The following is a 16,599-nucleotide window of genomic DNA, read 5'->3' as shown; positions in this document are numbered from 1 at the left end:
TGGCTGTACATTTACCATACAATTTAGTGGAACATGCCTTTCTGGTCGAACAGTACCTTCTTTGCTTCTGCGGAGCCCCTTCTGAGTCGGGTGGCGCCGCACGGTCACCCGGCAGCACCGTGTGGGGTGAATCACTGCAGTCTGCAGATAAGGAACCGGGAGCTCAGAAGGGCTTCACAGCCTTCCCCACGGCCACAAGGCAATAATGGGAGAAGCTGGGTTTGGGCTGGGGCTGCTGGATCCCGGAGGCACCCTCTTCCCACTACGTGACCTGAGAGGCTGCTCCCTTCCATGCACAGGTCTCCCAGCCCTCTTACCTGGCCCTCAAACATGGTGCTCTCTGGGCTGACAGCCACACCCCATCCTCAGCAGCCCCTTTCACCACGGCATGAAGACCTGCCTGGCCTACTGCTGCTGCGTAGACCTCTCAGGATCCTCGTATCTGTCTGTCTCAGGACGCCTCTACTTACATGTCCCACAGGCATCTCAAAATCACCCGTCTGAAGACAAATCCACTAACTGCCCTGGCCAAATCTTCTCCATTTGTCTTTGGTCTCAGCTGAAGGCATCAGCAAACCCCTTTCCCAACCCGCAGTCAGGAACTGACCAGATTCTCGACATACCCACAATATTTCCATGGGGCCTTCTCTCCACCTACTTTGGCTTTTTCCCCCTTAATTTGTCTCTCTGTTCCCAGGCTCTCCTGCCTCCCAGGTAACTTAAAACTCACAGCTGGATCTGCCCCACCCTCATCATAAGCAGCAGCCTCTGCCACTCCCCCGGCCCCGCAATCCTGCCCAAGCTCCAGAGCTCAGGTCTAAGAGCCACCGTGACCTGGCCTCCCAACCTCACGCCTGCGGTCCTCTGCCCTTTACTTTCAGCCTCTACCCCACTGGACCTGGCTAGTACCCGGTGACTCTGGAATGGCACATGCGCTGGTCACCTTCGCTCCGTGTACTCCGACCCCTGCACTGGGTCCAGGACCTCCTGCCTTCCAAGACAGCACTCATCTCACGTGGACAGTGCCCACAGACACACGTGTCTCCCACAAGCCAGGAGCTCCTGACAGGCAAGCGCTGGCCTTGTTCCTCAGGCCACCTCTATACCCGGCAAGAGCCTGCACAGACCTGGTGCTTGGTCCTTTAAGGAATGGACACAAACAGGCCCAAGATACCATCTCTCCCCTTGAGGGAATTCAGGAGGGCCAGGCGGAGGCACTGACGGAAATAAAACTCAGGGGCAGGGACATCAGGGAAGGCTGGAGAGCAGGACATGAGGACTCAGCCGGGCCATGAAGAAGTTGGCAGAGAAGAGAGTGAAGAACAGGCAAGGGTTGAGAAATGCTGTGAAAACACAGGGAAAAGCCAGTCTTACCAATCAATTAGGTAGATATCTGGAGTTAGGTTGTTCTTCTTGAAATGGGCAAACAGTTTCGGCAAATTTTCTTCAAAGAATACCTCAAATGCAGCAAAATAAGTCAACATCTAGGGAGATAATATGAAATTTACTCAGAAACTATCTGCACAAGTTTCCAGTTTACAAAAACAGTCAATACACGTATATCTTTAGATTCCAACAATTACCTTCTTACGTAACTACTAACACATTTTGAATGGCAACTTACTGATAAACAAGTACTATTTCTAATCTTCACAATGGCATCAATGGCTACACCTCATCTTCAATTCATAGAAAAGGGAACTGAAACCCAAAGCAGTTACGGAACTTGCCAAATAAGGGCACAGGCTTCGTTCATGGTAAAACTGGGAATGAATTTGTGCCTGCCCTGCTGCAAAGGTGGAGCCTGTACAGACTCACTCTATCCTAAAAACCAGGAATGTATGAACTGTGGAAAAGTATCTGGAAAAGCATGCACGCCTTGTCCAACCCCTAGCACTTCCAGGGGGCTACACGACTCATGTCTGAGTCAAGGGTAGCACCGCTCCAGCGGACAGATGCACACCTTTGAATGCAACGAGGGAGAAACACTACAGGGAAAGGAGGAAAGGAGGGCGTTATAGCCCGTAGTTTATGGAACTTGCTTTTCAACAGTTGACAGTTTTTTAAGGAAACGAAACATACAAAGCTGGGAAGCAGTGCTGACAGCAGAAAGAACTCCAACTGGACTAGGGGCAGCATCCATCCGATGGTGGCCCAGTTCTGCTCCAGTGCTCGCCAGCTGGGCGCCTGGGGGCAGATCACAACTCTGGTGTCTGTGCATCTGAAGGAGGGGCTGTACTGTAGACAGTGGATCCCAAAAGGGAGTGGTTTTGCCTCTAAGGGAACATTGGTCAATGTCTGGAGATACTTCTGGTCATCACAACTGGGAGCAGGTGCTGCTGGCACGGGGATGTGGAGGCTGGGAAGCTGCTCAGCATCCTCCAGCGCACAGGACATCCCCCGGCAGAGTTTCACAGCCCTAAGCTCAGCAGGGCTGCCAGGGAGAAAACCTGCTGCTGTCATGAAGACCCCACTCAACATTATGACTCCATGGTTTCTCCTTAAAAATACAAGCCACGATTCCTAAGCACAATTTCTATCATGTTTCCAAAGAGAAAGCTGGGGTCTTATTTTCAAAATCAGCAGAAATTTAGATGGGAATCATTTATTTATAAAAAGATGAAATTAAATTTACATGCAGGAATTTTAATTTCCAGGAATTAGTATCACAAGCAACATAAGGCCAGTATATACTGTGTCAATGAGTTATTTCAAGAGTAAAAACGCTTCCTCAAGATTTATTTTCCGTTTCTGACCATTACTTTTCGTGGAAAGGTAAGTTTTTACCTGATTATGAAAGTCATATCTGTAAACACTCACTGTAGAAAACTTAGGAAACACATAAACACTATTAATCTATCATTCAACAATCCATAAACACTAGTAATTCTGTGGCCTATTTCCTTTTATTGTCAAATACAATAGTCACTATAGTTTATGTTTTATCTTACATACATTATGTAAGAATTGATAATGAAGAAATTAACATCTTGAACACTTTCTCACAATGCAGTTCTTTGCAAGCATCACTACTGATCACTTACCAAATTTAATTGACCATTCTACATTCTCCTAACCCCATTTTCAGCGATTCTCACATTTACAATCGTAAATAAGTGTGTCATGACTATCTTTGTGCATGCTTTGTCCACATTTATGACTTTCTTAGAAGTGATTCTTATGAGCAGAACTGCACACCAATGCTATTTACAGCTATTGATACTTAATACCAAGTTGTCTTTCAAAAGGACTCTGCCAATTTATAGTTCCAGTAACAGCTACCAAATTTACCAACAGCTTCTAAATACTTTATGTATGTAGTATCTGAGCAAGACATACTCAGTAAACCTTAAGATATCAAGGAAGAAATACTCTCTAGATGATCTAAACTATTAGATCATTTTAGTCTTGAAGTACTGGTAATAATTATCAGCAAATCACGACAATGATGGATGGGCGTGGTGGCTCACGCCTGTAATCCCAGCACTTTGGGAGGCCAAGGTGGATGGATCACTTGAGGTCAGGAGTTCAAGACCAGCCTGGCCAACATGGCAAAACCCCATCTCTACTAAAAATACAAAAAATTAGCTGGGCATGGTGACAGACACCTGTAATCCCAGCTACTAGGGAGGGTGAGACATGAGAATCGCTTGAACCCAGAAAGCGGAGGTTGCACCACTGCACTCCAGCCTGGGCGACAGAGCAAGACTCTGCCCAAAAAAAAAAAAAAAAAAAAAAGCTGATGGGCTTGTCAAATTGGTGACGTCTATGCTACAGAAAGAACAAAGACTTAGGAACCAGAACGGATTCACATCTCAGCTCCTCCATTTACCAGATGCATGCCTTGAACGAGTCCCTTCACTCTGAGCTTCATCTCCTCACCGGAACGGTGCAGAGGCTTATCTGGGAGGCACGTAAGCCCCACCCCCCACTGTCACCACCTCCCACTTATGCAGTGTCATAAAGACTAGAACAGTCCACTAAACAAATGGCTGCCTTTCAAAAACTAAAGGAGTATGGTCTTCAACGTGTCTCCTTTCTCCTGAGTGTGGGCACGCTTCACAAAGCAGGGTGACGATGAGCAGCAACACAGCTCGGTTACAACGTGTTCTACCCCACAGGTCCAAACATGGGCACTGCCAGCAAGCTGTGACTTTGACACCAAGTGTGTGTGCTTAAGCAGGAGCCACACTTCTTCCTTCATTGAAAGAACACATGTTCCAAAATCCAGGTACTGTTTTTCTGAGAGAATGTATTGAGAAACCCAGACATATGGCTACTAACCAGGTCTTTTTAAGCTTCCATGCAATACACTGCTCAAACTCACCCTCCACCTTGCAGTGCTGCTTACTCTAAACATCTCTCCACAGAGGGAAAATATATTCTGTTTTTCCACTGAAAACACAGACGAGTAAGCAACTCTTGACATTGAAACACACACAGTACCCAGGGCCCGAACACAGAGGATACTCACAAGGCCATGGTCCACTCTGAAAAACGCCATTTGACAGGGTTTATTCAAAAGGTTAGAAAAAGCAATAAAGGCATCTGCAGTATCTAAGTTCAAGATCAACACTGCCGCTATGAAGGACATGCCCTGGACCTGAGAAAGGAAAGGCACGTTAAAATCACAGTGGCCACAGGGGCACCGCAGCACGCTCATTTTAGCAAAGACAAACCTACCACCCTCATACTAGAAGGGTCCCCAGAGCCGCCCCACTCCCCGGCCACCCAGCGCTGAACTGCCCTCACTCAGAACCACCACCCTGCCACCCCAGCCACCTGGCCTGCTCTCCTTCAGTCCCCACCCTTGCTCCTATCCCCCAAATAGAAAACCCTAAACCTGCCCTCTTAGGCCCACAGCATCTGAAATACTGCCCTTTCCTGTGTCCAGTGTCCCGCTGCTGTACACATGTGTATCTATCTCAGTAAGCTTAAGACCAAACCATGCGTGCGCACACACATCCGCGAAGCCACAGAAGTATCAGCAGTGTTTTAATGGTTGCTGCTTTTAACATGGTTAAGTCTTCTTTGATTTAATGTTGGAAAAAAGTCCACATGCCAAAAATAAAAATTGCATTCGATTAAAATGTGGTTAATGCCCCAGAGCAGCCATGACAACTCAATTTCTTTAAGAGGAAACTGAGTCAACTCACTTACCACGAGACTTTTCATACTCCTTGGCAAAAACGAAGGCACTGGGTTGACATTTGCAGCTAACATGCGCTGGACAATATCTGACTTTCCTTTTAGATAGTAATATTATAAAATACTGAGAAACTTCACTTACATAACCCACATCTGGTCGGTAACAAGTATAAGCGCCCAAAATACTGTGCAACATGTCATGATATGGACCACCCTAAAAGGATCAACACAGCAAAAACAACACATGCATAAGGACTGTTAGTGCTCACAAGAACCTCCGATACTACTGCTGCTGCCACTGCCACTCCTGCTATTTTCAGCATTATGAAATACGCCAAGCATGATGCCAGCAGCTCTATATGCATATGGAATTTAACAAATTACCCATTCACAGCTAGGGAAGTCTGCAGCTCACGCTATGAAACTGCACTGAAAAGAAGCTGGAGGGCCAGGCAGGAGCACCACCCCAGACAAATATCCTTTATTTGGCTCCTGCTGTATAACTGTGTTCCCTTTCAAAGTCCACCAGGAGAGCCAGGTATACAGGGGCTCTTCAAGGCAGGTGACTGCTCAGTGTCACTCAGGTCGTCTCCCACTGTGCCCCACATCCTGACTATCCTTTCTGCCTCTCTTCCCAGGCTTATCACTCTCCTTGTTTCTGTTGGTTTTCTGAATGGCAAGTTGAGGAAATATACTCTTCTAAGTCCTGGTGGCTACCATTTTGTTTAAACATTCTCCCAGCTCTTCCATCCCTCTAACATTTCCACTTGCTCTTATAACTGCTTCCAAAAATTAAAGTGTTGGAATTTTTTTCCCAATGGAGCACATAAGAAAGTGCAGAGATGCCTCATGCTGAAGTTAGCATGTAAGAAGATACTACAAAAGGACAGGTTCAGTCCCAAACACTTACGGTCTATGTCTACCAGGCACCTACATTTAACACAAGGAATAAAAATCACACACAGTGAGAGATAAGAAGTCACTCCACAGGTGACCACAGGTGGCTTACAAAAGAATGCCATGGCCCAGACCACCATATTCTAGCATGTGAAAAGAGCTAAGTAAAAGAAGAGACAGTTCCACATCACAGAGGGACAAAAGGAAAAACAGCAATGAGAGGGTGAAAATGACAACATCCAGGGCTAGGGTGGGGGTGAGGGTCTGCAGTGGCACCAAATGCCAGTCTAAGGACTAGTGTGACTGTAATAAAGTTTTATCCAGGCCAAGGCTAAATAAGAAAATAAGAGCATCACACTGAACTTCTCTTAAATCTAAATGTTTTTAACTTCAAAGGTTTTCTACCATTGTAATTTCGATCCTTCCATCTCACTTTGGTGCTAAATGTCATTTCTTAAATGAAAAAAATGATGCAGCCGGGCGCCGTGGCTCACACCTAAGTATTTCCAGCACTTTGGGAGGCTGGTATGATCATCCTATGTTACAGATGAACAAACTAAGGCTGATCATGAGGTCAGGAGTTCGAGACCAGCCTGGCCAACATGGTGAAACCCCTTCTCTCCCCAAAATACAAAAATTGGTCAGGCATGGTGGTGGGCAACCTGTAATCCCAGCTACTTGGGAGGCTGAGGCAAGAGAATCGCTTGAACCCAGGAGGTGGAGGTTGCAGTGAGCCGAGATCGTGCCACTCCACCCCAGCCTGGGCAACGAGCGAAACTCCGTCTCAAAAAAGAAAAAATAATAAATGACCTTAACTGCTTTTGGACATCTCAGTTCCCCCACTCTTCCCCTCAACTGTTCTTTGCTTTCTTTTTAGCAAACTCGATTTCTGCTCATTAGAAAGGTTACTAAGCTACCTTCTACCAGGGCTGAGAGGTCCCTACACTGGACCTGGAAAGAAACTTCTTTGGCCTCTACCCACCACCTCTTCCATCACACACTTCTGCCGCCACCTGGTAGGATATGGCTCTTTGACCTCTGGTTGGATTTAGTTCTCTTAGTTTCAAATTACGTTCAAGAGATTTAATGACAAAAAGCACTGTTATTTGCCAAGTACTGTCAACGGCCCTGTTAGGCTGGTATGATCATCCTATGTTACAGATGAACAAACTAAGGCTCAAAAAGACGGATCTGCCCAAAGCTAGTGAGAAGGCATTCTGTGATTAAAGCCCAAATTGTTTGAAATCAAAGGTGAAACTCCTTTCTAGAAAGCCACCTCTCCTGGACAGCGGGGTGAGGGGCACGTGAACCGTGGGTGGAGGGTGGGGAAGGGCCTTTTGGGCTTGGGGGAAGAAAGTCTTTCCCCTCCAAGGGCAAGAAACGGGAGCAGCTCCAAGAGAGCGATGCAGGGGCTGCAAAGCATGGAGTGCACTGAGGCCTATGGAGACGAACTGGGGGAAAAGGACAGAGAAGCTGAAATCTGCCCTGTGGGAGAAGCAGGGTTCCAGGAAACAGGCTCCCAGCTAAGTCAACTGCCTACTGCAAGCCAGTGGGGTGCTCATCAGGCTCACGCACCAGACACCAGGACCAAGGCTGCTGGTAGCTTTGTAGATTCCCTCTCTTTCCTCTTCTGAAAAAATTTCTGAAGACCCACATGGAAATCCACAAAGACGAGAAACTGACTGAGTAAAGGCAGTGAGAACAGATGAGGGACAGGTGCAGAGGTATTCTGCAAGAACTGCCCCCCTGCCGCAAAAACCCGTTATAGACAAGAAATGGGTCAAAAGACCCCCAGATCAATGTCTGCCGGCTCAAAGAATAGAAGGTCTCTAAAGAGTTCAGCTCAGATAACCCCACAACCTACCGCTGGCAGCCCTGTCCTGCGCTCAGATGCCCACAAGGAGGTTCCACTCTGCTCTTCCTGCCATCCAAGGAGCCTGTCCTATCTCCCACAGCCGGCTTCTGTCCCTCAGCTGTACCGTTCTCCTGGTCCACCTGCTCAGAAACCTGTCACCCTGGCTTGACCACCCACCTTGGTTGCCAGGGATTTCCCTTCCTCACATGGGCTCACTGCACTGGGCTCATCTGAGCCGAAGCCCATCACACCGCCATGGCCTTGCTGAGTGCAGACTGCTACACACAGTCCTGAGAGCAGAGGAGTGTCCAGGAAAGTGCCAGGAGACAGAGCCAGAGCCACCCACGGCCACCCTCTCAGACCAGAGGGCCCCGAGACATGTATCTCAAGAGGAAGACAGAATCGTCTTTTGGAGCACAAGTATGGACATAGCAAATATTTGTTGGAAAGGATCACTTACTTATTTTAAAAACTCTAAATGTATTTAACAGTAACATCCACCCTACTTCCTAACACCCACAAAAACCCAAGTACCTTTCAAACTTGACAACAAATATACACAGTTCAGCATCTATGAATTTTAGACAAAACATACTTGAAAGCAACAAGTCACCACCTACTTACTTGCTGGAAAATGCAGAGATTAGGAAACGTTCTAGAAATGTCCAGTTTAATAAGCTCCAGACTGGCTTCTCTGTCTGCTGCTGAAAAACCAGCATCTGTCAAAAGATGCCAAAAATCATTACATTCCTCAAGGGCACGAATGTAGGACAATTATGAGCCTCTGAAGTTTTACAAGAACGAAAGACGCAAAAGAGTTCTTCAGAAGCACACTGACGTAATCACATCTTGACTCACAGTGCAGCTTCAGAGTATTTAACAGATTGCAGGGTTTCTTAGAGAACATAGCACCAGCTAATTCTAGATTAGATATCAGATATTCATTAGGTATTTTCTAGCATCTGATATCAAAATCTGACATAATACCTCTCACCAATAACAATCAGTGGAAAGGAAGGACAAGTAGGAGAATAAACACAAAGAAACTCCAAGCATAAACACACACACACACGTCACACATCTTTAACATCTTCAGTGGAAATCACTAGATGTAGAAACGATTGCGGTATTATACTTGTGTGATATTTCTTTTTTCTTTTATCTTTTTGTAGAGACAGCGTCTTTCTTTGTTGCCCAGGCTGGTTTTGAACTCCTGGCCTTAACTGATTTGCCCACCTCAGCCTCCCAAAGTGCTAGGATTATAGGCACGAGTCACTGTGCCCAGCCAGTGTATAATATTTCTAACAAGTAATCATAATTTGTTTTATACTTTTTTGAATTCTAATACCACATAGACTGTAAAAATGATCAGTAAAATCATGTACTTCGTAACCAATAGAATAACCAACAGAAGTAATCATTCTTGTGTGTTATGGAAAATGCTAAAGGCATAATCTAGCAAACATGCAGTGTTCAACTAATCCCAGACACCAGGCTACTGGAAGTCACATGAACAACTTTAAAGGGAGTGACACTGGTTATGACCAGCCCTCCAGCATGTTAGGACACAAATACCTCTCAGGAACTGGGATGTTCTAATTCATTCTTTCTTTTTTTTTTTTTTTTTTTTAAGAGGGAGTCTTGCTCTGTCACCTAGGCTGGAGTGCAGTGGTGAGATCTTGGCTCACTGCAACCTCCACCTCCAGCGTTCAAGCGATTCTCCTGCCTCAGCCTCCCAAGTAGCTGGGATTACAGGTGCACACCACCAAGCCCAGCTAATTTCTGTTTTTTCTTGAGACAGAGTCTCACTCTTATCACCCAGGCTGGAATGCAGTGGCGTGATCTTGGCTCACTGCAACCTTCACCTCCCGGGTTCAAGTGATTCTCCTGCCTCAGCCTCCAGAGTAGCTGGAATTACAGGCACCCACCACCACGCCTGGCTAATTTTTATATTTTTAGTAGAGACGAGGTCTCGCCATGTTGACCAGGCTGGTCATGAACTCCTGACCTCGTGATCCACCCACCTCAGCCTCCCAAAGTGCTGGGATTACAGGCGTGAGCCCTTGCACCCAGCCTAATTTTTGTATTTTTAGTACAGACAGGGTTTCGCCATGTTGGCCAGGCTGGTCTCGAACTCCTGACCTCAGGTGATCCATCCACCTTGGCCTCCCAAAGTGCTGAGATTACAGGCGTGAGCCACCGCACTCGGCCAATTCTTATAAAAGCTTTTTACCTTTAATTTTTGCTTAAAAAAAAAAAACAACAAAAACCCTTTTCTCGTGGAGCTTTTCATGAATCCACATCACTCTCAACCGTGGTTAAGTCCATTTTCTTCACTATGTAATAAAGAATGACAGACACAATTGAGCACAGCAGCCCGCTGGTTTTGGAAGAGACTCTACCTTCATTCTCCACTTCAGAGCCTCCCGTGCTAAGGGACCGCCACCTCTCCTTGGCTCGGGCAAGACAGATGTCAAAGAGCTCTGGAAGAAAAGCCTCTGGGTAAGTGTTATGTGCACATGTGAGTATTTTTCGTCAAAACACCACAGAACACAGTACTATTTCCTTCAAATACTTAAGTTCAACTATAATAGGCTTAATGCACACTTCATAGGCTACTTAAACAATTCCCCCCAACGTGGCCTGAAAGTAATTTTGTTTAAAGACACAGCCTTAAACAGAGAAAGATTACACACATCACCACTGTTTACTTCTACGACACAACCCAACCACAAAACTGCCTTGTTTTGGTCTTTGTGACTTGTCTGCTGCCTCTCCCAGACCGCAAGATCCCTGGGGCAAGACGGTGAAGCTCTCTCCCTCCCTCTGTATCCAAAACACACAGCACTGGAACTGACACAGAGCAACCCAATCAATGAATGTCTCACTGACCAAGGGAGGGAAGGAGGGACCAGCAGAGAAGCATCAGGTTTCAAGTAAGGACATGATGCAATTGCCCCCACCTGGCACAGGCCTCCTCGTCTTGCTGCCTGGCAGTGGAGCAGGGGTGGGGGAGATCCCAGGAATATACAGAAGCTGCAAAACACAGGACTCTTGCTGGCAGAGAAGGCTCACGACAGCCTCCAAATCCCCATATTTACAACTTATTTTTGTGACAGCCTCTTTGGGTGGTTTGGTAATAGTTAAACAAGGCGACTTCACTAGCATACACAGACCTCCATGGGTATATCCATGCCCCCTTCTTCTTTCAAGGACAAGTGTGAAGGCTGAACCCACAGAGCTCCTTCTCAGCGCCCTGTTCCCCGACACAGCCCAGTCTCAGGTGCTCCCTGGTTGTCTGGCTTTTTCTTTTTTTTTCCGAGATGGAGTCTTGCTCTGTCACCCAGGCTGGAGTGCAGTGGCGCGATCTCGGCTCACTGCAACCTCTGCCTCCTGGATTCAAGCGATTTTCTTGACTCAGCCTCCTGAATAGGTGGGATTACAGGTGCACGCCACCGCGACCGGTGACTTTTTTTTTTTTTTTCTTTAGTAGAGATGGGATTTGGCCATGTTGGCCAGGCTGGTCTCAAACTCCTGACCTCAGGTGATTTCCCCCACCGCAACCTCCCCAAGTGATGGGATGACAAGCGTGAGCCGCTGCACCTGCCACCACTCTGGCTCTGATGGTCCTGATCAGCTCCCAGATGTCTCGGGTTACACGCAATCACTAGTCTATCACTGAGACTTTAATTGCAGCTACCCATGGAATTTTGAGCACTTTATTTTTCCCATGATTACTTTTGGAAAATAGAGCAGAGCATATCTGCCTTCTGGGCAGTGTACATTGTTTTATTAAAATGTAATCCAAATTCTAGTTTCACTATTATAGTATCAGTGTCTAAAGCAGTAAGTCAGCACACATGCTCCCAGGACAATCCCACACTGCTTTGCACTGGTGCCTCATGCACCTGGGGGCACTTCCACCTGCTGTCGGCCTCTAGGAGGCAGGCCAAGCTTTGGTCATTTTGGCCAAAGGTGGATGAATACCATTGTGTGGCCATGGCCACCAGGGAATCACTTTCCAAGTGAGACATTTGACAGTTAAGTCACACAGGCTACCAGCCTCGGGATTCAATGGTCAAAGTGTCAAGAGTTTTAGGATTCTCCCCCATGGTTTTACTGGTGTGTATCTGGGGAATGCTGGAGGCCGGACGGCTACCACACCCTATTCCCAGACCCCCTGCTCCAATGTCAAAGCACAAGACTGACTGAGGCCTTAAAAGTGAAGTTTTAATAGTACTATTAGGTTGACTTTCACTAAGTTTCCAATTGTACAACCACAAGAGCAAAACTTTGGGGCTCTCCAAGTCAGAACACGGGCTTTAGGATTAGCCTGGGCTAGGATCAGAGTCCTGGCCCCACACACAAGAGCCAGAGACCTGGGCACAGTCCCAGCCTTTCCAGGATGCTGAGCCTTCTCTAGAGGAAAATGAGGTCAAGGTCGCACTGTTGATATTAAATAAGATCCATAAATAAAGAACCTAATATGATGCTTGGTACTCAACAATCAAGTTTGTGTTCTTACACTGGCTGGGAGATGTGGTAAAACCGAGATTAAGCAGGACCCAATAAGGCGGCATTCATTCACACGGCAGGCATTTCTTAAGGGCCTGCCACATGCGGAGACCTAGGCTGGGTGAGGGTGAAAAGGCAGAGAGCACAGCAGGTGAGGGCCCAGCTTCCTGAGCACCAGTGCTAGTGGGGGCCACTGACACTGCCCGGCTCACAATACAAGACGGACACAATGAACACAAATCGGGCCAATACCAAGGTTCGGACAAATGTCTAAGACTCGTGTCTAAACATGTAATTGATTCATCAGCGGTTTTGCCCAATCCAAAACAATATGGTCCATAGGTTTTAATTTAAATAAAATCCACCCAGGCATCCGTGAAAAGCACAAATTAAACGCACACACAAAGGACTGTGCATTCCATCCAATCTGCAGAGACAGAGTTTAGAAACAAATGCTCAGTAATTTCTCCAAACCTCAACTTCTGAGGATGCTTTTAAAAAACCATTTCCACAAGTTAAATGTTACTCATCTTCTCACACAGACAAGTTAAAACAAAGTTTTGGTAGGTATGGATTTAGCCAAAAGAGGGAGTTCTGGGCCCCCACGTTCCTCTGTAGGACTGCACCGCACAGAAGCCAGTCACCAGCCAGCCGGCTGATGCTCCGCGAGGGGAGACCCTGCCTGGGATGAGGCTAAGCTGACCTGTCAAGATAAGAACAACAATCAAAATCCCAACTAGAGAGCGAAGATACCAACCAACTGTTTAAACTCGAGGCCTTCATGAGCATAAAAACCACATCATCAACTCCCCAGGCAGGTCCGAGGCCCCAGAAAGAGCATGAAGGCAGCCCCGTCTTTCCACAACTCAGAATGCAGGCAGGGAGGCAGAAGTGAAAAGAATGGCTGCCAGTATTAATCACTTGATTTGAAGACTGTGGGCTCACGGCACCTATTACACACTGGACACGCTGCAGAGTGCTCGGGACATGTGGGGAAGCGAATTCAGTCTGAGGGAGGAGGTGTACATGCAAACCGCGTAGATGCAATACAGCGAGAGATCACTGAGCATGGTTTTCACCCAGCTGACAAACCCCCAGAGCCCCAAGGACCCCAGTCCCAGAATAGTATGTTGTCCCCTCCAAGGCTGCCTGAAATAAATCCCACAAAATACCAACAGACACCCCAGTACAACAAACACCCTCACAGCAAGAACCACCTGCCCCTTCCACACTCACTTCCCAGTCAAGCCTTGCCTTCCTAGGACTTGGATCCGTGAAGCTCAGGCACCTCCCCAATGCCCTGAGCCCCGTCTTCCACGCTCCCTCTACTCAAGGGCTCCTGCACTGAGCTGTCAGGTAACTGGAGGGCACAGCACTAAACGCAGGCCTCCCGCCTGCCCCTCTCTCCCGAAGAATACAGTCTCCTGGTCTCTCAAAAGACACAGATTCATGGCAATGGTTGCCTTTCTTTCCAACAGGGCAAAAGGGAGAGAAGACACAGGGTCTGGGGTGGACTCCCAGGATCATGCAGGCCACTCACCATGGGTGATATTTAACTCGTTGCCAATGGCTAAGCTCCAGACTTTGCCTCTCACACTTGGAGGGATTCCCTGCCACCATAAATCTCGAACTTTTCTAGAGCACCACCTGGACAAAAATGGAAGCAAGAGTTTGAGTTTGTTCTACACAGACATTTGCCTACCTGCGTGCCTAGCCCCGAACCACCAAGAGCTGGGATGCACCGTTGTTAGCAGGCACAGCCCCTGCCCTCAGACAGCTTAGAGTTTAGGGCTCTGTAAAGATCAAATCAACAGTCTCCTTCTGCTGGGCAGCTGCCGTGGCAGGTATGGAAGAGCACAGCACAGCACAGGACACCACGAACCGGAGGCCCAGGCACACTCTGGAGCCAAGTTCTGACTGACCTGGGCACATGAAGGATGGGAAGGACTTTCTGAGCAGAAAACACAGGAAAGAGCAATGGCCTGGCCTCCTGCAGGAACAGCACGTAGCTGAGAGTGGGTGAGGAGTGCCAGGTGGCACTGCGGCAGCACTGGAGACAGAAGCAGACCCCAGCAGAGTCAGCAGACGGCTGCCGCACCGCCAATACAGGCCCAGCGCCCAGATGTGAGCTGGCACGCTCTAACTGCAGAGAAGAACTGCTGACTCAGAACATTCTGGACTGTACAGAGTCCTTCAGCTCTGCTGGGACAAGGAACACACACTGCCAACAGCCTGGGCAAACCAGGCCCACGTGGTGCCTCTGAACGCAGCATCGTGGGGAGCACAGGCATGAAGCTGCAGAAAGCAGGCTGCATCCTAACTCCATTCTTACCTGTGGAATCTGGACAAATCATCTGTCCTCTCTAAACCTACACTGTCCTCTCGAAAGTCAAGATGATGAAACCTACACCCAAGGGCTACTGTGAGGATGAAGTGAGATAAAGTACAAAAGCACCCAGAACAGTGCCAGGCAGCGTCTGTGTGCAGTCAACGGGAGCTGCTGCGGGTCTGTATGCAATGCATTCAGACCACATCCAACCCAGAGCCCTGTAGGATGGACCAGAGTGGTCTTCCTCGGTGGGAGCAGTAAGCATTCTGAGAACCTCTGTTCTTGTTACTAGATCCCCTGTGAGAACGGGTATAAAGCATTTCCTGACAGCATCAACCCTTTTGAGGACACTGCCTTAAAAAGAATGCTCTGAGCATATTTTCCTAGTGGAGACCCTGAGAAGGGCCGTGTGACCCCTGCAGTGCTGACATGTGGGATGACAGTAGAAGAGAAGCTGGCATCCAAGCTCCCCAAATGCCTCTGTGTGCAGCCCTGGGACTTCCGCCTGCACACTGGCCCCCACCGTTCTGAACACGAGAATAAAAACAAGATCCACAGCTGCCCCTCAGATGTAAAGACGGCAGCAGCTGCCAGACTGCCAGGTGCACTCTACTGGACACTGGGGTCACTATCCTCAAAGAGAGGAACACAGAGGCCTAAACAGACGGCTGTGAGGACAGAGAACCACAGGGCCCTACAGTCAGGGTAGGTGCAGCAAAGTCTTCCCTGAGCTTTGGAGAGCACACAGGAGTTAGCTGGCTGAGGAGGTACAGGACAAGAGCATTCTGGGCACAGGGCCTGGAACATGTGAGGCCCCAGGTTTAAAAGCAGCAACACCTATGGAGGGCTCCCTAGGGAGAGGGCTCTGTCCAAGTGGAGGAGAGGCATCCGAGGGTGAGGCTGCCGAGGAAGGAAGGCCACCTCAGTAAGGGTGTTGCCCGCTAAGCTAAGGGTTCAAACTGTGTACTGAGAGTCACAGGAAGTTACTGAAATTCTAGGTTAAGGGAGGTGACAACAACTCATGCTTTAGAAGCTGGCTCAGGAGATGAGAAGAAGGTGAACTGGAAGGGAGGAGAAGAGATTATCACAGTCTCTACCCCTCCAGCGTAGAGGGAAGGAAGATGACGCAACTTCAACGCGCTGCATCCAGGGTGTCACTGCTGGCTATGACGACCAAGGCTGTGGCCCACAGATTCTAGACAGAAATGCCCTGCAGTTCAGTCGCACCCACAGCCATGTCTTACATTGTTTCCCAGTTAGGTAAGATCTCATTATTCCAGGTGAGCACAGCGTTTCCAATGCTTTCCTCGACTCTACATCTTTCTTCCAGCTGCTTCTTCCTCCGCTGGGCTTCTTTCAGCTCTAGAAATCACAATTTAGAAAAACAACGATCTACTAACTGATATGGACCATTTCCAGGCAAGGTGATTTTCCTGTCACACTGCAAACACACCAGGAAACGGCCATGAAGCAGAGCGAGCATCAGCTCCAGGGCTCACTTTGCACCAGATGGACTCCAGAAGGTTAGGCATTATCCACCCTTTAATAAGCTTGCAAAGTGTAACATCTATACAGGAAAGTACACAAAGAGTAATATGATTCAGCTGACCAGGTGCGGGGGCTCACGTCTGTAATCCCAGCACTTTGGGAAGCCAAGAAGGGCGGGTCACCTGAGGTCAGGAGTTCGAGACCAGCCTGGCCAAAGTGGTAAAATCCCATCTCTACTAAAAATGCAAACATTAGCTGGGCGTGATGGCAGGGGCCTGTAGTCCCAGCTACTTGGGAGGCTGAGGTAGGAGAACTGCTTGAACCCAGGTGACAGAGGTTGCAGTGAGGCGAGATAGCACCATTGCAC

The 16,599-nt window shown here is 48.0% G+C and overlaps 1 protein-coding gene across 6 annotated transcripts in view; it reads right to left on the bottom strand.

Moving 5' to 3' along the window:
- Positions 1–16,599, bottom strand: part of TBC1D14 (TBC1 domain family member 14) — a 122,124-nt gene that overhangs the window by 17,622 nt on the left and 87,903 nt on the right. For 4 of the 6 annotated variants that reach the window (XM_031664745.1, XM_021938253.2, XM_031664746.1 and 1 more), the window contains 7 exons: positions 15,989–16,106; positions 13,956–14,062; positions 10,303–10,383; positions 8,525–8,619; positions 5,291–5,362; positions 4,475–4,603; positions 1,375–1,484 (listed from right to left, as the gene is read on the bottom strand). In XM_031664745.1, the coding sequence (XP_031520605.1) occupies positions 1,375–1,484; positions 4,475–4,603; positions 5,291–5,362; positions 8,525–8,619; positions 10,303–10,383; positions 13,956–14,062; positions 15,989–16,106 (712 nt within the window). The remainder of the gene's footprint in view (positions 1–1,374; positions 1,485–4,474; positions 4,604–5,290; positions 5,363–8,524; positions 8,620–10,302; positions 10,384–13,955; positions 14,063–15,988; positions 16,107–16,599) is intronic. The other 2 variants (XM_021938254.2, XM_021938255.2) reach the window with 2 other exon arrangements.

The sequence above is a fragment of the Papio anubis genome, chromosome 3 (assembly GCF_008728515.1).
Source record: "Papio anubis isolate 15944 chromosome 3, Panubis1.0, whole genome shotgun sequence".
Classification (NCBI taxonomy): Eukaryota; Metazoa; Chordata; class Mammalia; order Primates; family Cercopithecidae; genus Papio; species Papio anubis.
The sequence above is the reverse complement of the archived record's forward strand: the minus strand, read 5'-3'. Positions and strand labels throughout refer to the sequence as shown.